This window comes from Cynoglossus semilaevis, chromosome 3 (genome assembly GCF_000523025.1).
Source record: "Cynoglossus semilaevis isolate Cse_v1.0 chromosome 3, Cse_v1.0, whole genome shotgun sequence".
Classification (NCBI taxonomy): Eukaryota; Metazoa; Chordata; class Actinopteri; order Pleuronectiformes; family Cynoglossidae; genus Cynoglossus; species Cynoglossus semilaevis.
The window spans coordinates 16,176,070-16,198,711 of record NC_024309.1 but is presented as its reverse complement, the minus strand read 5'-3'; the positions used below and the strand labels follow the sequence as shown (position 1 = coordinate 16,198,711).

Sequence of the window (22,642 nt, the reverse complement as noted above, 5' to 3'; positions counted from 1 at the left end):
CTCCTGACTCTGATGATGCGGCTGCTACTGACCCTGCTGCTACTGACGCTGCTGTCTAGTTTTAATCAAAAGCAAACATGTCTGTATAGTACAGAGGACCAGGAGGGGGCGCACTTACAAGTCACTGCTTCCCAATACCTCCAACAACATGTTTTGACCACAATCAACATCCAGTCTCCAAACACGGCTAAAGACGAGTCTGACGCTGACACCTCTTTGTGTACACGCTGCCAGATTCCGACTAATTCTGTAGTTTTGTTTGTTGGAATTCTGAGAGATGAAGGAAGTGGGACGGAAGGACGAAGGGCTAAATCCATTAAGTGGTCCCCTGGAGACTGAGTGAACCAGGCGTCCCTGCAGCAGAAGGCGACACGGCTCGTCTGTGGCTGGCGGCGGGCGCGTCAGTGTTTCCTCTCCAGTGCCTATCACGACAGCTCGTCAATATTAGCAAAGAGCAAAAGGCCAATCACTGACGGCTACGTGAGAATCTGCACACTTGAACACACTCGGACGGGAAGAGGCTGCGAGCGTCTCCTACAGCGTCCCTCCATTTTGGCCACGTATAGACACATACAGCACATTGACTGCTAATGTATCAGCCGCTGACACTGGCTCAGTGAGACCGGTGGCAGCCGCAGGCTTTACTGCCACAGCACAGGCTCCAGGACGCAGAGCTGACAGGGGAGACATCACACTGCAGCCTGTTGTTGTTGTTGTTGTCCCGACTACTGTCACTGTGACTCAGAGCCGAGCCTCTGTGTGGGTTTACCTCAACTGACTCCTGACGCCCCCGCTTCCGCCCCGGCTCCCCCTGCTCAGGTGGAATGGGAAACAATAATGAGGCAAACGTTGCCTCGGTGGATCTGAGACCGCGGCACAAAATGCTGCCTGGACTCAGTGAGCGACTGTAGACTTGAGGTGTGCTGTAAAGAAAACAGAGGGATGTATGTTCCTGTCATTATCCATCACTGAAGTCCTCCACTCTGCTGCCAGGCCTTTAAATAAAGCAGCGTGGGACGGAGAGAAGAGCAGGCAGTTCCAGAGGACGGCTTTGTTCCCACATGTAGGATTTCTTTTTTCTTTTCTTTTTTAAGGGGCCTTCAAATTATTGTCTCTTCCTTTGTTTTCTCCCCTTTGGTGAATAAAATATACATCACATGCACAGGATGTGCAGAGGTTATAAAACTGTACAAACATCATCTTTCACCTACACCTCGACATCGACAGCACAGTGACACACAACAACCGCAGCATCAACCAGATGTGTCCGCTCCAGCCGGACGGTTGAACCAATCAATCATCACAATCAGAGGTCTACATCGACCTGGACCCTGGTCTGAAGACAGAAGGTGAGTCAGTGACTTCACCACAGTCAGTCTGATACTTTACCACAGGACACACAGCTACAGACCACAGCTGTATTACTGTTATCATTTATGGACAGAAATGCTAACGGGCTACTGTAGCACTTCAGAAGAATCACTGCTGTTGACTCTTGTGTTTGTCGGTCATATGTTTACTGTATGTGGTTCACTTCCATAGGTGAGTCAGAGAGTCATGTGACGAACGACTTCCAACATTTTAAACATCAGGTTTCATTTCTGTAGTGAAGGGTGGAGCCAGGCAGCCAGCCCTCTGATGATTGGTCATCTGACTTTTTTAACAAACTTCCATATTTATATTGTCAATTATTGTTTCTACTTTGTGATGTATTAGTACACATTGTCATTAACCCTGTCTTACCTGAAGGAGGCAGCGCTCTTTGAAGACATAGCCGATGAGTTTGTCCAGGTGCATCAGACACTGGTGGTAGCGGATGTGATGGGTGAGGACGGGCAGCATCATGGCGTGCTGAGGACAAAGACACACAGCTGTGAGAGGAAAGGCTGATGTAAGAGAAAGTGTAAAGAAAAGGCAGTGGGCTGATGGAAGGATGAGAGGGGGGGTGAGAGAGGGAGGGAGGAGGGGAGGGAGGGGGGAGAATCAATCAAGCGGTCATTATTTATTAAGTGATTCTCAGCAACAGAGAGATGGAATCATCAAAACCCCAATCGCTGCTCCGTGAGAGGGGATGAGAGTGAGGAGGGACAATCCAGGCAAGACAGGAAGCAGAAATCAAAGTCCATCTGGACGTGTTGACACTGAGGTTTGGACAAACAGACACAGCAGACGGGTCTGACCCTCACACACCAGATGAAAAAGAGAGACGTGGGAGGATGAAAGAGAGAAAAAGTCTGACTCTACTCTAGCCTACTCTACGTCACAGATGGACAGAAAAGGCCGGGAGGTGGGCTGTAATAGCAATCAACCAGCAGGGGGCGACCCAATTGATTTTTTAGGAAGAACTTCAATTGAATGCAAATCAATAGAAACGTATGTGAGACAGGGTTTCAGATGAAAACGCCATCACACGTTTCTATAGATTATTCCAGTAGGGGGCGACTTCACTGGTGTGACAGTTCATACAAGGACAACTTCACGGGTAGTTTTTAAAGACAGTACCAGGAACTGTGTGTGTTCCCACTGAAGGAACTGGGAAGTGAATTCAAGCAGCAGGTTAGGTCGATAGAACATGAACTTTTACAGTAAAGCTCTTAACAAACGGGTTCCTGCCAGTTCCAAGAACTTCACCAAGAAGAAGTGTCACCAGGCGCCGACTTTCATACTGTTAATAAAGAAGACGTCGGAGCAGCTGTGGTTGGACTGTTCAAAGGTCTTTGTGACGTAAATTAGAAATTTTCCACCTCTTAATTACAGCAGGACCAACTTCACCAGGTCCCTGACAACACACACACACACACACACACACACACAGTCATCAGAGCAGGTCAGGAGCCGTGGACACGACCAGGGCTACACTTTGTTAATTGGCTGCTTAACAAGGCCTGGGGTGTATGTCACTGCGGCCTCCCGTGACGGCCCGTGGGGGGCGACGTGGCGACAGGGCTCGTAGTTGGCAGCCCCCCCTCCACTCTCCCCCCCACCCCCGGCAGCACTAATTAAAACAGGCACAGCTCCTTCTTCTGTGGTTAATGCATGTTCAGCAGCAGCTCCTCTGCTCTCATGGTTCTGGAGACACACACACACACACACACACACTGTTCACTCTTTACGTCTCATTTACACAGAGTCACATCAACTCCAGAGGTGGAGAACATAACAAACTGCACTTCAGTTCTTCTAGACTGGTGGGGGAGAGGTTGAAGGGGGGGGGTGGTGGTGAAGGACAAACTTTTCGTCCAATAACTAATCTCCTGACTTGTGACAGACGAGTCCAAACCATGAAGTTCTGAGGTGGAAAATAAAACTGCACCTTCTGAGGAAGATGATCTCTGACAGGGCTGGGGATTTAAACCAGCAACCCTCCGTGCAGTAGCCTCATCCAGTACTACTTCAATGAAGTTTTTTTTTTATTACACCTTAAATAAACAACAATCAATGTCGTGCGACATTTCAACAATCAAATCTACCAAGTTGCTGAGCATTGAAGGATCAACATCTTTTAGACTTTGTTCTGTTTGTATCAGAGTCTGACCTATGACCTGTTATTTAAAATATTACTGGATTATCTTTAAATAAAGAAAGTAGATGGATATGACTGGATTTTCTTTGGATGAAATAAATGAGTAAAAATTAAGTTCATTTTTCACTGTGTCCCACTGTGAGCAGACACCAAATGACCAACCGACCCTTCAAGGGGAACTGTGTTGCTGATTTGGACCTAAAGGTTCACAGGTAAAACCTCCAGTTTATTTCTGCTACATTTTTGTCTGAGTTAATTAACAGTGACTTTTCAAAGACACTTCTTCTTCCTCTGCTAACCTTCATCTCCACAAACACACAAACAAAGTCAAAGAGCGCCCCTACAGTCTGATGAAAGGATGAATCCTGGTCCGGCCTGGTTCTGGACCCGGACCCAGAGCAGAGCGACTGATCTCAGCTCAGTTCTGTGTCACATGTTGTGCAAAGTTTCCAGTGAAATTATTCATGAACCAATTAGTCGCAGCCGTTCAGCTTGAAGCAAATATAATTGGGCTGCAATTATGGACCAGTTCCTTCTTTACCAGAGCCTCACTGTAAGAGAGCACCAGGTTCTTACTGGACGACCAGGCCTGACTGTTCTGTCACTGCTGGGGGTGTGAGGGTGAGCCTCAGCTGGAGGGTGAAGGAGAGTGGGGTAAGGAGTGAGGGGGAGAACACACAAACACACAAACACAGTCGGAACCACAGACACAGAGGCTAATGCTAATGATTCTCCCAGTTTTTTTGCCAACATTCTGCCCAACTCTTAGCTAGTCCAGTCTTTATTTAGATTCAGTTTTTCATAATATATCTTCTATATCTAAATGAGGAAACTATTGTAAACACTGCATGTATTCTTAACTTTCTAAGCCATCAGCTCTAACTTTTTAAACTGTGTTTTTCTTAGTCTAGACACATAATTTAACAATTTCAACATATTCTATACAAGTTTAAATGTGTACATTTTATATATACAGTATATATATATAAAACTTTATTTATTTTATTTGTTTATTCCATATCCAGTGAGAGTTTCTACCAGTCTGGACTGGACCAGTGTAAACCTGCTCTGGTAGCCACTGGACTAAACCTTTCTTAAACTGTGTTCTTGAGCTGATGAAATCCCTCCAATTTCAGAGTAATGTCTGTGTCACAGAAGAACGTCAGTCATGTGCGACAAGAAAAAAAAAAAATCTGTCTGACTTAACGAGGTCAAGTACAATCAGGAAAACCTCGACAAGCAGCCGATCCAACGAGGCTAACGGCGCTCAGATAAAAACAACCACATGGTGGCAGGAGAGGCCATTCCGGCTGCTGCTGCTGTCCACATCCACTGACTGTGGCTGACGGAGCGGTGGCTCAGTGGCGTCGCTCCACATGTCCATATCGGTGGAGCCACTTCTGCCTCAACACCTTCCTCCACACGTGTGAAAACGGTAACAGCAGAGCGTTTGTATCTGAGGAGACGGTTTCTAAGCGTGCGAGCTTGTTGATGGCTTCACTTATCATCTAGATGAGACGCTTCGACAGAAAGAAGTGAGAGACAGCACCTGCACCGTCCCACACGTGCAGCCCACGTAGGCTGCTGACCCTCAGTGAAGGAGAGTGGGTCAAAGTTGGAGCAGTAAGTGGACTGTAGTCAGTGAAGGATGTTTACAGAAGCTCAGTCTAATAGTTTCACTGTCGGCACTTTCTCCTGATGGCGGCGACGTCGCCGTAATTACAGACAGGAAATGAGTCCGTGGACAGAATAAGTCTGTTAATCATGGGTTTGAATGAGTACAGTGGACAGACAGTAGCCTGACCAGCTCGGAGTCACTTTAGGACTTATTAGAATCATCTTTAATTTACAGGCTCTGAGCCTCTTCACTGTCTGGTTCCTGTTTGTTCACTGAGTCTCCAGCCTCACAGACAGAAACAGATCTGAGATCTGTCGTTTTATCAACACGTGCCTAACAAACCTAATTAATATATAACATATATATCAGGATATAGAAATATATTTCTATATGTATAGACAGACAAATGTATACACATATACACAAATATGAATAAACGTATATAAATATTCATTTTAGGGGTGTGTATTGGCAAAACCATACTATTCTACATATACTGATACAGGGGCAACTATATGATTTACTGTAATATACTGGAACACTACAGGTCCAACAATATATTGATTTCCCCCCCCCCATCTTAACCTCAGTTTACTGGAGTGTTTCTCTACATGTGTGTGGACGGTGTCACAGTGTGTACCTGACAGACGTCGGAGCGGATGCCAGTCTTCCAGAAGCCTTGGCTGCTCAGCTCCACTGTCACCTCACGGCGCATCGTGTTCTTCTGCCGGATCTTCTGAAGAGCTTCCTGCCAAAACAACAAGCAGCCGTCAATTATTGATCGTCCGGGGCTTCGTGGCCCACAGGGACAGCCGGCAACAAAAGCCTCCACCGCCGCCCCTGCTGCACCACCCCACCTTTACTCTCCTTGTGTTTTTTTTTTTTATTTTTATTTTTTCTCACATGGTGCTGGCACATGCAATAAAGTGAAACCTGGCTCAGGCCTGACAGGCACACAGAGCTGCAGTGGACACAAGCGGAGGAGGTGACAGCAGTGGTGCTGCTGCCTAATTGAGGCGCTGCCATGGGTCAACATGGCTGTGGGCAGTGTGGGAGGAGGAGGAGGAGGAGGAGGTGGAGGAGGTCACGAGGACCTGAGCACCAAGGTAGATGACTGGCCCATTAACACACAAGAGCCTGGAGGAATAACGTGTGCACACACACACACTCTCTCTCTCTCATATACACACACACACACACGCAGCATCAGCCCAGCCCTACAGCTAATATCTGAGGAGTCACTGGTGCAGCCTGAGACAGGAGGCTGCTAACAGACAAGAGAGACTGACAGACTGACTGTTGGTGGAGGTTCCTTCAGCTCAGACTCAATCTGCCTGAAAGGAACGTCAGCGGGAGACGCGCTGCACTTGCACTGAGAAAATAAGAACAACAAAGGCATGAATAAATAATGGCAGCCCACTTTGAACCCTACATCAAAGGGAACAAGGCTCGCCCACACTGCGCTGCGTGTGCACATCAACGCCAATCGTTCCTCCGTGTGCCAGGCCAGCGCTGCACGTGAAAGGCAGCAGTCGGACTACAGTACGACAGTGTGTCGGAGTAGTCCTAGTTCTCAGGACAGTTCCACTGGTACAAAGGCACAATGTTCCTTGTACCGTCCCATGGTTCCTCTGCTTCGCCATCTAAAGAAAACCAAGTGCTATCTGTGATTTTGTTTTCATCTTTTTTTTTTTCTTTGGAGAAAGTTTCCCACACATTGTTTGTGAAACCAAACAAAAGAAATCTTCCATGAAGACCAAGGTTCACAAACCAAAGTCTGGAGATCAGACCGACGTCCACTGTCACGGTGACAAAGAAAGCCCTAAGAACACACAGCACGCAGAGAGAGAGAGAGCGAAAGAGAGCGAGAGCTGTTTGTTCATGGATGAACGGAGCTGTCCTTGGTACCAGTGGTGAGGAACTTGAAGACGTTTCCTTGCACTGAGTCCAGTCCTGTGAGATTCACAGTGAAGCTGAGAACAACACCTGGTGTGAGGCCTCTCCTGGTACCGATCTGACCCTCTCCTGGTACCGATCTGCCCCCCTCCTCTCCTGGTGACGGTACTTACCTGAAACCCGGTCTGAGCAGAATCGTCTTCAGCTTTAAATCAGCTTTAATTAAGAGACCGTAACATGAAGAGACGTGGATGTAAACACCACCGTTACTCTCAGAGGTTCAACCTTCGTCAGACCATTAGACCTGCTGGTTCCAGCAGCAGGATCTCAGTGATCCACAGACTTATATTTATTTTAATTTGCTCAGTAGATAATGTTTATTAACAGAGTGGAGCTGCAGTTAACGTCCTGAACCTCTCAGCAGCTCCAGTGGAGCTGGTGACCTCCAGAAACCTCTCTTCTGCTTTTACTCCATGATCCTCCCACATGTTTTGACACTTAATGGTCCTTAAGAGATTTAGAATGTGTTTGGTAGAGTTATTAATGGGTGGGGGCTCTTTAGAAAGTCCTTATAAAGAAGGTGGATGAGGACAAACAACCGACAAAACAGAATCCACTGTTACATTTTTAAAGCAGCTCTGGTTCATTTTTCTGGTCTCACCTCTCTTTGTGTTAGCTTCTGCTTGTCAATCTGCTTCACCTTGGGGCTGTTGGCCAGCAGGTGGCGCAGCTTCACATAGCTCTTCCACAGCTTCTGGTACCTGCCAGGAATAAATGAGCAGATGTGAGGTGATGTGAAGCTGACAGCAGTCCATCTTCTCTCAGCCTCCCTGTGTGCAGCAACGCATCAATATTTCATCTACGGCTTTGCTGATATTAAAACATAATTTAACAGTTGCCTGCGGCCGTTATTGCATTAGAGGCTTTGTGTGTGCGTGTGTGTGTGAGTGTGGGTGCAGAACTGAAGATGCTCTGGGTTTCAGATAGTTCAGGTTCAACTGCTGAGAGCTGCTGTAGGTCCAGAAATATTTGATGAAACATTTCCCACGTCAGACCTTCCTCCTTTTACAAAAGGAAAGATAAAACGTTATTTTCTCTGCTGTTGTTTACATCCACAGAGAAGATGAAGTTATTTTTTCTTTGACCACAGTTAGCCTGGTGTCTACACACTGATTAAATGACTCAGTTACCAGAGTCATTTCTACCACAGTCTTGTTGTCACTGCAGGTGAAGAACATGTTTAAGATCAGAGTTCTTCACGTCACTTTATGACTCTGAAAAGTTCCTGGTCCTCTGACTGTCCTCACTGCTTTACTATGGCACTCCCTGAGTTCAGCACCATGGACAGAGTTCACCCTCCTCACTGTCAAACGGATGGATTTCCCCACATTCATCCAGAGTTATTGAATCATTATTGAAGGGACCGCTGGGGAGGGGGTGGGGGGTGGAGCTGTGACAGAGAGACAAAGGAAGAATAAGAGAGAAGAAAGTGAAGAATAAAGAGATGATGGAGGAGGAGGAGGAGGAGGAGGAGGTGGTTAGGGAGCAGAAGAATTACAGAGCTCTAATATCAGGGACTTCATTAGACAGTGAACTGAGGGACTGGGACGGCTTTACTGCCCTGATTATCAGCTCAGCTCCACCGACACCGACTACTCTGAACTGAACAGAGGGGGTGTCCACTGACACCCTGGGAGGTCCCTCCACCCTGATCTGCTCCAAATGACCTTTCCACAGATCCTCCATGTTCCCTCCAGAGAGAGCTGCCACAGCTTTGCACCACTCCTCAACATGCTTCATTAACATGTGCTGCTGCCGTCGCTCCTGCCCCATCCCCGCCCCCCCACTCTCCTGCCCTTTTCAGACACACACACCCTGCTCACACCACCACTGGCTTCATCTTTCTGCTAAAGTCAGAGTTTTTAAACCATGAGCAGCGACCAAACACCGGGTGATCGCTGTGTTCAGAGGTGACAGGAACAGTGAGGGTGTCAGGGAACAGGTGCTGGGATTTGGGGGGGGGGGGGGGGGGGTTCATTCTGGACAGTGAATTTAGAGGACACAGTCTGCCTATGGACCCATGATATTTAGTAAATGTTTTAAATTTCATCAGACTGTAAACAGCAGTTTCTGTTCAACTGCCACCAATGACAAAAGGTTTAAACTTATTTTGTTCATGATTTTTTTAAACTATTTCCAGATTTGGCTCAGTAACCCATGTTGGCCACAGGAGGCAGCAGTGTGGACACAAAACCCTGAGGCAGTAAAGAACAACTTCACAGATTTTAAGGTGACTTTGTTCCTCAGACCTGGACTCACATCTGTCCTGGACTCTGATGTTTGACCCTGACCCTGACCCTGACCCTGACTCCTGTCGTCTTGTCCCAGAGCACTTTCAGTCACAGCAGGTCTCTGCGTCTGATTGGCTGCCGGTGTAAGTTATGCAGCAGCACACAACAGTGTCCCCCAATGCAGCCTTTACATCCAAGTGTGTGTGCGGTAAGACTATTCACATAGAGCAGCAGCAGCAGCAGGTCCCAGAGCACAGGAGCCCAAAGGAATTCTGGGACCCGTGATGATGCATGTGAAAATGTCATGCTGCTCATTTTCCCTTCTCTGTCTGTCCTTCCAGCTCTATCTCTGCATCCTTCCCTCCTCCCGACGCTCACTGTTCTCGTCCTGCACGTAAAACACTGTCATCTCCATGTCCTCAGAGACACGAATGAGGAGACGACCAGCGAGAGGAGGAGGTGGCGAACAGCAGGGAAAGAAAAAGCAGGAAGACGAGGCTGGGTCTGGACAGATGATGGACATTTCTGACATTTATATGAGTGTGAGGGTCCCAGAGTGTTGGTGTTAGCGCTGCAGCTAACAGTCAATCATTAATCAACACATCCACAATCTCATTGATTATTTATAAATGTAAAAGGTAACGGCTGCTCTGTTGCTCCTACTGTAATTAATCGTTTATTATTTAATAATTCACAAAAGATTTGTGATGAATATCTCGTAGAATATTTTAAAAAAACATTTATGATATCTATTTGAATAGTATCATGTGATTTTGCCAACATTATTTTAGAATTTATTGATGAAAAAAAATCAATAACATATTTTTTTCAAAATATATATATATATTTTTTAAATAAATTACTATTTTACGTGTTAGCCTGTGTACGAGTGTGTGAACGTGTGTGTGAATCTGTGTGTTCTCACTGAGGGTCTCCAGCGTAGCTGAGCTGAGCAGGTCTGATTCCAAAGTGGACGATGATGGGGAAGGTGATGACCTCAGGGTTGAACTGCTCTCTGTCCAGCTGATCAATCCTCACTGAGCTGGGTTTCTGGAGCAGAAAGGGACGGAAAAAAAATGTCTTCATCATCTTCATCATCATCATCATTGTCCTCCTTACCTCCTCCTCCTCCAGCAGTGATACATTTTAGGACACAGACCTAATACAACACCTCAGCAGCGCCCCCTGCCTCCACCCCACCACACACACACACATTAACCACATCCCTCTGTTCACTCCACTCAGCTGCAGCTGTTTTGACTGAATTTCAGGATAATTTTAAGTGCTTTAATCATTTTTTGGCAGCAGTTTCAGCTGGTTTTAAAAAGGTTTTTGGCTAAATAAATAAAGGATTTACTCCTCCGTTCACCTGCAGACTCCTGTGACCAAATATGATTTTAAAACTTCTTTTCTCCGTTGACTTTGGTTTTAAAAATGTGACAGTGTAATATATTTTTTAACTGTTTGACTTGTGACAGTGTAATATATTTTTTAACTGGGACTTTGGTCAAGGACAAGGAGCAGAGACCTAATACTCTATACAACTCTACAACATAGTCTTTCATTTTAGATATGAAAGAAATTTAATAATAAACAGGTTCATATAGTCTTGTTATGTGAATGTCCTGCAGGGGGCAGCAGAAGGACAGCTTGTCATGATATGGTGAAGGTCTCACCATGCCAGGGTTGGTGACGATCATGCCCTTGCACTCCTCGGCGTATTTCTGCCACCCCAGCTCCTCCCACTGCAGCATGTCTGCCAGCTCCTCCTCAGGAACCAGAGGTTTGCTGCTGCGCTGCAGGTAAAGCAGCACCTGGTGCATCGACAAGACCTCCTTACCGCCATCTGAAGGACACGTACAAAACTGTTGTTCATGGCGTGGAAGGAATTTGTTAAAAAAAAAAAGGACAAAATTCAAATCACATGTCAATCAAATAAATGTGTTTTTCCAATCGATTGTGGTTTTTAGCCCCGTGGCTGAAAGCTGTCCCAGGTGTGGCCACCACCGTAAACCAGGACTTGTGGTCACTCTGTGAACTGCAGCGTGATCAAACCAAAAAAACAAGTAAAAAAAACAAAAACATCAATTCTAAACTGTAGCCAACCGACGTCGTTGATCCGTTTCTTCCACCATCAAGACGTTCAAATATGTATAGGACAGAAACCTCTAGAGATGAAGCTGCTGCTGAATGAGACAAATGAAAACTTTAACTCTAAAATGGACTGATATGTCCAGAGGTGTTTGTCTACTTTGACATGAGCAGATCTGAAAGAATCAGCAGTTCAGGGTTCAAATGATCTTTACAGCCACGTTTTTCCCAGAGAGTTTCCCTCCTTCTCTCAGTCCGACACCGTTCAAACCGTTCACACCTCGGAGCGGCAGCAGCTCCAACATTATTAGAAACCCACGCAGAAATAAAAGGCACAAACAACTGTGAGTCCAGGTGTGCTCCGGTTCCAACATCCTGGTCCTGTGGAACTGTTCGCTTCAGTCGGTGTCTTCAAACAGGAACCCTGAAGAACCCACACAGTTTTCTATCTTTGTGGATCACAAATCCATCATTCTGGATGTGAGTGGGTGAGGAAGGTCAGGGGTCGCGCCAATACGCAAAGACAAAGAGCAACACACTAATGGAATAATAGGGAGGTCAGAGAGGAAGGAGGGGGGGCTTAAACACACACACACACACACACACACACACAGCGGTCAAACAGCTATATAGACACTCATGTAAAATTGATTGACCTCCATTTATAAAATGTTCATATGAAGCCAAGTGCTGAGCTCTGAGAGCTGGGAAGGCATTAAAAAAACAATAAGAAACACACACACACACACACTGTGTGTGTGTGTATTATATATTTCACATACATATCAGACATTTTTATATATTTTTCCATTATATTTTTTCTTATAATATATTAATATTTTCCTTTTTTTATTCCTCTGTTTTATAAGACAAACATCTGAATATCAGAGAGAAAAGTCCGACTGAATTATTTTGTGAGGCTGAAGACTCCAATGTTGGGGTCAAGTCTTTTCAATTTGGAGTTGTGAAAAGAAAGAAGATCTTCAGGACCAAGGTCTGGAGAAACTTTAGATTGGTACAGTCTGAAGGACCAGGTCCAAAAACTGACCAGAGATTTGTTTTCACTCGACACAATCTTCAGACTAAAAGTGATACAATGATTGGAAAATAAAAAACAGCCGTCATCACGCTGATCCTGACACACGAGCAGGCCCAGGATCAGCTAAGAGCTCCTCTCAGAGTCCGTCCTCCCTGTCTGATAGAAAGTCGTCCTCCTTTGTCCCCGTCTCTCTGAGACCGTGGACGTCTCTCCGTGCTCAAAGACACAGATACATGTTTGATAGAAATTGTTTCCTGACGCGGACAATGAGAAGACTGTGAAACCAGCACGGGCTGAGTTGGGATTATTGTGGAGCTTCAGCGCCATCATGTGCCCCAGAGAAGAACTACACCACCCTGCTGCACCAAGCCCAGAGTCAGAGACTCAGGACGAACACAAGAGGGACAAAAACCAAAGACGTTTGACCTGTTGTCTCTGCTGCAGAGCTACAGACGACAGATCAGCTCATGAAGTGACACAACAACAACAACATTTTTATACTGCATGATAAAAGAAGCTGTGACTCAACAACTCTTTTTGTGCCATGATGTTAAAAAAATGTCTCATTTTCTCCCTGGACTTTGGTGCAGTGGACACATCCAGTCATCAGTCTTTGAATGGGTTTTGAAGAATTAATTAATATTTGGTGTTAGAGGAATTTATGAGGAAGGTTTAAAGTGATGTGACACCTCATTACCATAGAGACGAGGAGTGAAAACCTGACCCACTGCTGCCACCTGTGGTCAGTTTGTGCAGCCAAAGCAAATTTCACTCCAAAGATATCAGGCACTAAAATATACACAGTATATTTAATATATATATATATATATATTACAGTTTGTCAAGTTTGTCATCTTTCCTCTGGTTTGTCAGCTGTGTTGTCTTAAATGTCGTTAGAGAAACCACCGCTGCCGGTCGAACCAACAAATACTCTTAAGTGAAGGAAGACTCACCGGGTAGAAAACGCACGAAACGTGGCATGAAATGGAAACGCTGACACCCAGAGGTCTCCGTGTCACCCTCAGGACCTGCATGAAAGGAGAGACATTTTTGGACGTAGCCGTTTATAACATCAAACAAAGTTTGTTTTCATACAGTTATATTTAACTGGAATCCCTTTAATCACTCTACACTCACGGCTCCCACTCCAAAAATGTGTTTATACACGTGAGAGTGGCAAGAACAAACAATCTGTTTTAATTAGTAACACACACAATGAGAGAATGTGTGTGTGTGTGTGTGTATGTGTGAGCTGATGGTTTGAATATCTTCAGTGCAGCCTGGGACGTTGAATGGCTGTGAATCCCCACAGAGAGACTTCAAACAGAGTCATTAAATCCAGTCCTTCACTAACTTTTCCTGCAGCAGAGTACATATTTAATGGCTGTGCTGAGTGAGCAGAGATTTATTGTGTCTTATTAGCTTAAGTGTTTGTCTGCACTGGACTGGGATGAGGAGCAGCTGTGAGTTACTGCAGAAAAAGAGGCCATTTCAAAAAGGTATACACGCTTTTTGCTGCCATTATACAAATTAAAAGCGAGAACTGCAGCCATTTAGGAAATATATGTTTAATAAAATAATGTCCACGGGTCAGGATTCATCAAACTTTCCAATTAAAAACTGAGTCAACAGTAAACCACGGGCTCCTTCCCACATTTCTACTTAACCTGTCATCACGCAGCAGCAGCAGCAGCAGCAGCAGCAGCAGCAGCAGCGTTGCTGTTCATTCAGCACAAATACAACTAACATAATGTTAGATCCGCCCAAATACGTGCGTTTGGTTCAACTCCGAGCTGGCTTTTTCTGAAGACAGCAAAGATATGTTAGATCCGCCCAAATACGTGCATTTGGTTCAACTCCAAGCTGGCTTTTTCTGAAGACAGCAAAGACACCGCCGCCCCCCGTTGTTTTGTTGTGTCCCTCTTACGAACCACAAACACTGAGTGAAGCTCTCATACACTGCACACGTGTCTGGTGTTCTACCTGTGAGGTTCCAGTCGTAAAGCTCCAGAATGTCCTGGAACAAGTAGGAGGCAAAGAGCTCCAGGCCTTGGACACAGAAGTTCTGCAGAGAGACAGGGAGAGAGACAGGGACAGAGACAGAGTTGAGGACAGACTTCTTTGTCCCACTATGGTGGAAATTCACAGTGTAAATAATTGCAACCCTACACGGGGCTGCCACAGGAGGCGCCGTTACGTATGTGTTTCCTCTGGGACCAGAGGTGAGAGTTAGAAGCTCAGTGACAGAGTTGACCAATGACAGTTGATTTAATCCACTGCTCTGACTTGATCACATAAACCTAGTCACTGATGACATCAGCCTCAGCAGCTCTGAATCAAACACACACACACACACCTTCTTTTCCAACTCCTAAAAAGGATTAGCAGCTGATCTGACCAGCAGGAGGCGAGCTGTGCGGCTCAGACTGTGGCAGAGCAGCAGATAACAGAGGGAGTTTAAATAAAGAGGAAGAACAAAGAGGGAGGACAGAGGGAGACGGAGCAGATAAAGACAGACGGGGACTGACCTCTGGCGTCATCTCCTGGATGAAGTGGATGGTGTAATCTATGTTGAAGCGGATCACTCGGCACAATGGAATCTGAGAGGGTGGGGGGGAGAGAGACAAAGACAGAGAGACAAATAAAGAAGTGTCTTTGCGAGGACGCTGGCCTCCAGGTGGAGGTTACACACTTTTGAAAGGACTCATTAAACCTCGGCTGCTCCGAGGAATCCCTGATATCAGGCACATTTAAAGGTAAAGTTCTGGTACTGACACGCTCTCAACAGAGACGGGAGTTTATTCCCAGATGTGAAATCACCGACTACAAACAGAGACTGGGATCTAACGCTTTCATCTGTCCCACAGTGAACAGATGTTGTGGACTCGTGACCTGATGCTGAGACTAAACTCCTGAACTATCCCTTTAAGAACAAAGCCATGAGCTCACACTGAAACACACACAGAGAGAGAGCACCTGAGTGGAGATGGAGTCAGTGTGATGTGAGTGAACAGATGAGCCCACTCCTCACTCTTTAATCTCCTCTCGTTACACACTCTTTGTTGTCTCAGCGCACCAGTCCATTTTCAGGGATTAACCTGGGAGTCACATTCCTTGTTGCCCAACCGGGCGACTAACTAGCAGGGGGGGCTAATATCTCCATACACCGAAGCTCTTAATCCCCCAGCCGCTGCTGAGCGTTTACCCCCGGCTCTTAACAAGGGCTGTTTAAATTATCCAGTTCAAATCATTGCTAATCCTCCAGGCTGTGTTCAGACTGAAAATGGACTGACTGGTTTATTATTCACACATACACACACACACACCGGATGAACGTGTGTGTGTGTGTGTGTAGGACACTGGACAGATTTCTAAAAAAATAAATAAATAAGGTTTTAGTCGATTTCTCATTTCCTTTGAACTTCATTCTTGGAAGAAGAAAAAAAAAAGATCAGAAAAAAAGTCTGAAAAAATCCCTGTCCACAGTCAGAGTCCGGGTCCTTTTAAGACGCCACGTTCCCTCAGAGAGGAGTGGGCAACAAGGTCAGCACAGCAGGGGAGCAGCAACAAAGAGTTGGACTGAAGGCCAAGAGGGGGGAGGTGGGTGGGGGGGGGGTGAAGAGAGGAGAGGACATCTGAGGTCATCTGAGAAAAGGAGAGGAGAGGAGCTCCTCTTTCTGTCTGACTGGACCATCAGTAGAAGAAGACATGGACCTGATGTTGTCTCCATGTTTGGAGATGAAGACTATCATCATCATCATCATCATCATCATCATATCTGATTCACTGCTGTACAAACATTATTGTAGTTCCTTCAGCTTCCTGTGAGGGCTCTCCAGCCTGTGATTGGTCCACAGTCTCCCTGAGACCCTGGGAACTGTTATCAGTAGAAGAAGGAAAATCAGAGACTTACGTTTGTCAGAGGAGTGTGTGAGAACAGAGAGAAGCCTTCGAACAGGTACTCATGGTCATCGTACTCAATCACTGTGGGTCTGTCCGTCTGAGGACACACACAAACACACACACACATACACACACGTTAGATCAGAGTACAGTTAAACGACAATCATCATCAAATGATATTTGAATGAATGAATGAAAATGTTACTAGAACGCTCACTCTTACAGCAGGAAGAACTTTCGCAGAACGGATTAAAAAAAAGGTTTAACATTTTATTTTATATTGTGCACTGTTGGAAAGTGCTAAATAGATATTTTCATAATTTTGTAATTGTTGTATTCTTTGAAACATTAATATTAATTTATGCAAAATCCTTGATTTTATTGAGGTTTAATACAAAGTTATAGCCACAAATGAAATGGTTTTAATAACTGGCATAATATGGTTTTTTTGGTGCTTCATATTAGTTATACGTCTAAGTTCTAGTTATTTAATTTGAAGCAAACTCTGTTGCTGCTTTTTTTTTGGTGCGTCATAGTTCTAGTTAGTTTAATTTGAAGCAAACTCTGTTGCTGCTCAGGTCAAAGGTCACTGACTAACACCAACAAAGTCTCTGAGTGTCATCTCCTACCAGGAAGTTGGTGGGCGGAGACACCGTGATCCTGTAGTGGAAGAGTTTCCCTGCGTTGTTGTTCATGGGACGACACTGTTTGACAGACTGGAAGAGACGGTGTCACAGTGAGAGTCTGTGTGTGCCTGACACAACATGAAGGTCACAAAGGTCAGGAGTGGACCCTACCTCCTCTCCTGGGTAGATGCTGTGACGGATCCCCGTACGCCTGGCTTTGGCGCTGCATTTACACAACGGCCCATCGTTCATCTGGACACAGAGGACACGGGTGGAATCACATGACTGTCACACAGCGGCGGTGACATCACACTTTCCTTTGGTCGTAGTGAGTGGATTTTATTTATTTATTTTTTTATACATTGTGTCAAATTCTATTTGAAGGAGGAGTCGCAGCATCACAGCAGGGATGTGCTCCCACATCAGACCCACCTGCCCGGGGTCGTTGTACCACAGCTCCTCGTGAAGCCTGTCAGGATGAGCCTTTTTCCTCTTGATCTCTGCGATGACGTCGAATACCTCGGAGTCTGAGCTGCTGGAGCAGGAACTCCGTTCACCGTCCGACTCGCACTCTGAGTCACTGCTGCTGCCGTCTGCAAAACAAAGAGCGAGCGATAGCTCCTTCATCAACAGAAGAAGCACAGGAGGAAAATATAACTCAGTGGGCTGCAGACGGATGAGTGTTTAAACTGCAGCGGAACAGAATTAGAGCTGGACTGAAGAAGAATCTGTCTGAGTGTGAACACATCCTGTGTGAGCTGAGGCGGCGGTGCAGCTAATCCATCAGCTCCTGCTGAGGCAGCAAACGCCACATCTGCACCATGAGACTGAGGTGAAGGTATTTAATAAACTCTGTCAGTTTGTTTGTTGATGTGAACACTCGGCGTTTTCCTTTTCCACCACATCAACAGTTTCACAGACGTAACCCCCAGACTGTGTCTGTGGTCTGTAGTCTTTCTGACCCGTCTGTGGAAGGATCCAGACCATCAGCAGACCTCACCTTGATCCTCGTCCAGTTTGGTTTTGGGAGGCTCCCACTTGGGTCGAGCTTCCTTGGCTCTCTCCTGCCTCCTCCCCAGCTCTTCCTGGAAGCGCTGGTACAGGTCCCTCAGTTTACTGGTGCCGACCACCGTGGAGTCTCCCTGGAACACAGACCAGTGGAGTGTGACTCCAACAGCCACACACACCCAACAATTCTACAGGAAAGGACCAGACAACAGTACCACTTGGTCCATGGGGTCGTTGGAGTAGAAGTTCTCGGCGTGCGTGCAGCGGATCCAGGCAGGTTTCAGCAGCTCCTCTTCCTCTTTCTCCTCGTCCATCTTCTCCTTTTCCCTCTCTCGTTCCCTCTCCCTGTCTCTGTCACTGAAGGCGTCGTCAGACTCTCGGCTCCTGAAGGAAGAACAGCTTCGCTCCCGGCTAAGGCCTGAAGATCCCTCTGACCTCCTCTCCCTCTCCTCTTCCCAGCGTCCACGTTTCCTGTCTCTGCTCATAGAGCGACTGCAGAAGAAAAACAATGACAATGACTAAAAAAGTATGAATACATTTGCCCAGAACCTAGAAATGACAGGGATGTGGAAGCTTAGAGGCAGCATTACTATTTTAGTACAAGACCTGTAACTGGAGTGGAGCCAGAAACAACACAACTTTAAAAAACCTGAGGAAACTCAGAACCTAATGAGGTTTCTCTGCTGTGACATGGACCGAGAGTTAAACCCTGAACCCTGAATCAGTCAAAAGTCTTTAGACTCAACACTCATTAACCCTAGGACTTGACTCAGACTCTGTGGTCAGTGGAATCAAAGTAATCAAAGCTGAAATGTAGCCAGAGGTAGAGGATGTAGATTAACACACAACAGCTGTGCCAATGTGAAGGGAATAGAACCATGAACCTGCGAGCTCTCTTTCGATGTCTGTCGGGAGACTGGGACTTTCGACTTTCTCTGCGGCGATGTCTCTCTCTGAGAAAACAGGCACACAGAGGTGAAAACATATTTAATTTACAGGTGATGAGGAGAACCTCCCTCCTGTGTCAAAGCTGTGGCGCCAGAGGTTCAAAAATGGACATTCAATCAAACAGACTTAAATTAACAGTGACCAGTTCCTCTTTATGGTCTTTGGTTGACTGTCTACCTGCTGCGTTCCCTGCTCCTGTGTCTAGGGGGCGTCCTCCCTCTGTCATACTCAGACTTGAACCTTCCCCCCTCCGGTCTGGGCCGTCTGTCTGGACTCCAGCCCCGCTCCTTCCTGTCGGTGGGAAACTCCATTTGGTGCCGGTCGTAGGGGTAGCTCTTTTGTTGGTGGTCGTCATGGCGATAGCTCCTCTCCGGGGTCCTCCTGCTGTCACTCGGTTTGTCGTACTTGTACTGCGCCCCCTGCCTGAAGCTGTGGTCAGGTTTGAAGGAATTTGGGTTTGGATTGTACCCTGGGTTAAAGGTGGGAGGAGGAGGGAAAGGAGGGTGTGGGTAGTTCATGGTGCAGGGAAGAGGGGGGTAGTTCATAGACTGAGAGGCCATCGGGTGAGACATCGGTGGGTGGGGTAACGGAGGTGGAGGGACGGGAGGCATCATGTACGGAGGGTAACTGTTCTGAGCAGATAGCTGCGACCTTGATGCTACACCCCCGGTGGAACTAGGCATGGGAGGAGGAGGAGGAGCGGAAGGGGGAGGGAAATTGGGCGGAGGTTCAAGGAACCCATGTCGAAGAGAAGGTTTAGGAAAAGGCGGACGAACTGGACACTGGTTTAAAGAGGGTGGAGGTTGTGACAGTGATAGAGGAGGGTACTGCGTGAAGTCACAAGGTGGAGGCATGTAGCTGTTGTTTGGGTGGTAGCCTGAGCTGGGAGGAGCCTGTGGATCGTAGTGGTACTGCGGTACAGGGGAGTGAGAAAGTGGCGGCCTGATATTGGGGGGTCGATAACCTGGAGGCGAGCCGTGCTGACCTGGAGTCTTTCCACCACCTTCTCCTCCGCGTCCTCCACAATCCTGGTGGTAGGACATGTCTGAGGACTTGAAAGAGAAGATTCAGAAATGTTTACTCTAGAGGAAAGACTGAGAGCAACAACACTAACAAACATAAACACATAGATAAAATAAGTATCATGGTAACAAGAGATGTTAGGAGTGAAATATTGAAGCTCATGAGAAAAACTGATTGAATTAATAAAACACAAAGTTTTATTTACTTTTGCACAGTTACAGTTACAGTTAAAGCCCTGCAAAAAATGATAGAATTTTGCACAACTTAGTTTACGTGGCATTAGTTAAGGTTATCTACCGCTACTAGTTACCTACCAAAAACAAATGTTTTTAAATGGACAGACACGTCCCCCACAAAACTGTGGTAAACAGAAATCCAAACGTAACGTAGTTTTCAAAATTCTTGTTAGTTCGACTTCCAGGAGTTACATTAACGTTTTTAAATCGGTGCCCTGAAAACCCTTATAACGTTAGTTTTACGTATTATGACGTAGTCACATTCACAAACTTGTAATGATTTAGAATTTGGTTGTAAAGTAAAGCATAGTGGTGTATGTTGTTAGTGAGAGCTAACACTGAACACTGTTCATTAATACGGAGCTAAAACACTGTGTATTAGCTGGATGGCTAAAGCAGGTATCAGCAACATCGTACATTTTACATGAAACCGACGTGAAAATTAAAATAGACAACGGTGCAACATAATACACCTAATAATCAACTTCACTATAATCATTCTCAGACAGGAGCAGTTTAATTTTAAGATGTTTTTAATACCTCGACCGTCGACGGAGGTTTGACTGCTCGAGCTAACCGGCTAGGCTAGTCGGCAGGCTACACGGCGATAAAAACAATGACTAAAACCATTAAATGAAGACGACGTCACATAAAAACACATACTTACTTTACTGTACAGTAATGTCTTATGAATTCGTGTTTACAACATGAAACGTTTCCAAGTTTTTAAACAAACATCGAGCTCATGTACTGTTTATCACGTTTGGCGTGTTTAGTATTTCTACCCGGAGTGTTTTCAGAGATGGATATTCAACGTGACCAATCACATTCGAGCTCTCAGCTCACAAGCCAATCACAAGAGTCGGGTTGCTTTTACTGTTGCACAACGTCATAAAACCAAACTCCAAAAGTTGTTTTAATATCATCGTCAAAAACATGAACGTGAACAAATGAAATATAACTAAAAAATAAAAAATAGCATCTAGTGTTTAAAATCTGATTGTTCTGAGTATTTTTAAAGACGCGTTTTATTTTTTAAATGACTTAATTCTTTGAAAAATTATATATATATTAATTTTATTTATTAATGTTATATTATTTATTTAATTAATTATAAATATAATTTATAGTAAATATTAAATTAAGACGGGAGTTACCATCCCACTGTAAGTAAGTAGTTAACAATAAATATAAAGGAAGGGTAGGTTATATCAGATGATACATTTGAGAGAAAGTTCCATTTCGTAGGGGAAAAAAACATATATATTAGGTTTTAAAAAGTTCACGTATTGTAACAAGGTTTTTTTTTTATCAAACTCGATAAAAGATAAATTATACAGTAGTAGTAAAATATCTGCATTTGGGAAAGAAAAAAGAGTGAATTATTATCCATAACTAAAAACGAATGAAGAGCAGCTTACAGCTTAAAAATTAGATATTATTGACGATCAACTAAACTGATTTAACTGCAGTTTTATAAGTAATAATTCTAGGAACGTTTCGAGGTTGCAACCGACAAAATAGGAATGGATTTAAATGGTATTGACATTTCGATATTTGTCCACTAGAGAGCAGCAGAGACCTTGTCATGAATTAAATATTGCCATAGCACAGCTCTGTCTTTAAAGTCAATTATGAGCACGCATTTATTTCTGAATGGAAGAGGCGTAGGAACCATCGCAGCACTGAGACCTCAGAGCACATGTACTTCCTGAGGCTAGAATCTCGGTTTGTATCGTTAAGAACCCGGGGGAACAGTTAAGGCATTCATTATGCATCTTCTCCTGAAGCATTGTTATTCTGACATGTTACACACCAGACCTCGGCACTGATCCTGTGGGGCCCCAGGAGACACTGACCGGAGATCTTAGTGCCCACGTGTTGTTAACCCCGGTGTGTGGAACAATATCTTAGTGAGGGTAAATAACCATCTAAATACAGCACATAAATAACACATGTACAGCAGTTTACAGGGAGTAAACGCCCACAGCATGTTCTGTCCTGTTCAGTGCCACCGTGAAGGTTACGCTGGTTCATACCTTCAGCACACAGACGTGCGTTTTCATTATAATCCCCTCTCATATTTATTCAACACTAAATAAATATGACACTAGACAAATGTAAATGTCAGAAATGTGAGGATGTGAAGAACGTCCTTTCATCCTCACCTTCCCATGGTCAAGGCTGTGTAACCATTCACCGCAGGTCGGTCGACTGCAGCTGAAATTAATATTCTCACAGTTCACGCCAGTCTTAACCTCATCTCCATCGTGGGCGAATTAATAAAGCAGAGAAAGAGAAACGTAGGAAACAGTGACTCCATGTTACGTCACTAATGAATCCTCATCATTTTGACCTTGATTAGCAAATCTTTATGTGATTATCTTTAAAAAAAAGTAAGTTTACAACTGTCACAGCGGAAGAGGACCACCGGAACATG

The 22,642-nt window shown here is 45.2% G+C and overlaps 1 protein-coding gene across 1 annotated transcript in view; it reads right to left on the bottom strand.

Annotated features, from left to right (window-relative positions):
* drosha (drosha ribonuclease III) overlaps positions 1-21,019 on the bottom strand; it is a 62,179-nt gene extending 41,160 nt beyond the window's left edge. Inside the window, exons 1-17 of the mRNA XM_008308323.3 lie at positions 20,870-21,019; positions 19,121-19,995; positions 18,880-18,948; positions 18,211-18,487; positions 17,988-18,129; positions 17,420-17,580; positions 17,159-17,239; positions 16,991-17,077; positions 16,372-16,458; positions 14,987-15,058; positions 14,442-14,523; positions 13,412-13,486; positions 11,005-11,174; positions 10,254-10,378; positions 7,699-7,798; positions 5,782-5,889; positions 1,744-1,851 (exon numbers count right to left, since the gene is read on the bottom strand). Of these exons, the coding sequence (XP_008306545.1) occupies positions 1,744-1,851; positions 5,782-5,889; positions 7,699-7,798; positions 10,254-10,378; positions 11,005-11,174; positions 13,412-13,486; positions 14,442-14,523; positions 14,987-15,058; positions 16,372-16,458; positions 16,991-17,077; positions 17,159-17,239; positions 17,420-17,580; positions 17,988-18,129; positions 18,211-18,487; positions 18,880-18,948; positions 19,121-19,986 (2,610 nt within the window). The 5' untranslated portion in view covers positions 19,987-19,995; positions 20,870-21,019. The remainder of the gene's footprint in view (positions 1-1,743; positions 1,852-5,781; positions 5,890-7,698; positions 7,799-10,253; positions 10,379-11,004; positions 11,175-13,411; positions 13,487-14,441; positions 14,524-14,986; positions 15,059-16,371; positions 16,459-16,990; positions 17,078-17,158; positions 17,240-17,419; positions 17,581-17,987; positions 18,130-18,210; positions 18,488-18,879; positions 18,949-19,120; positions 19,996-20,869) is intronic.
* Positions 21,020-22,642: the final 1,623 nt, after the last annotated feature.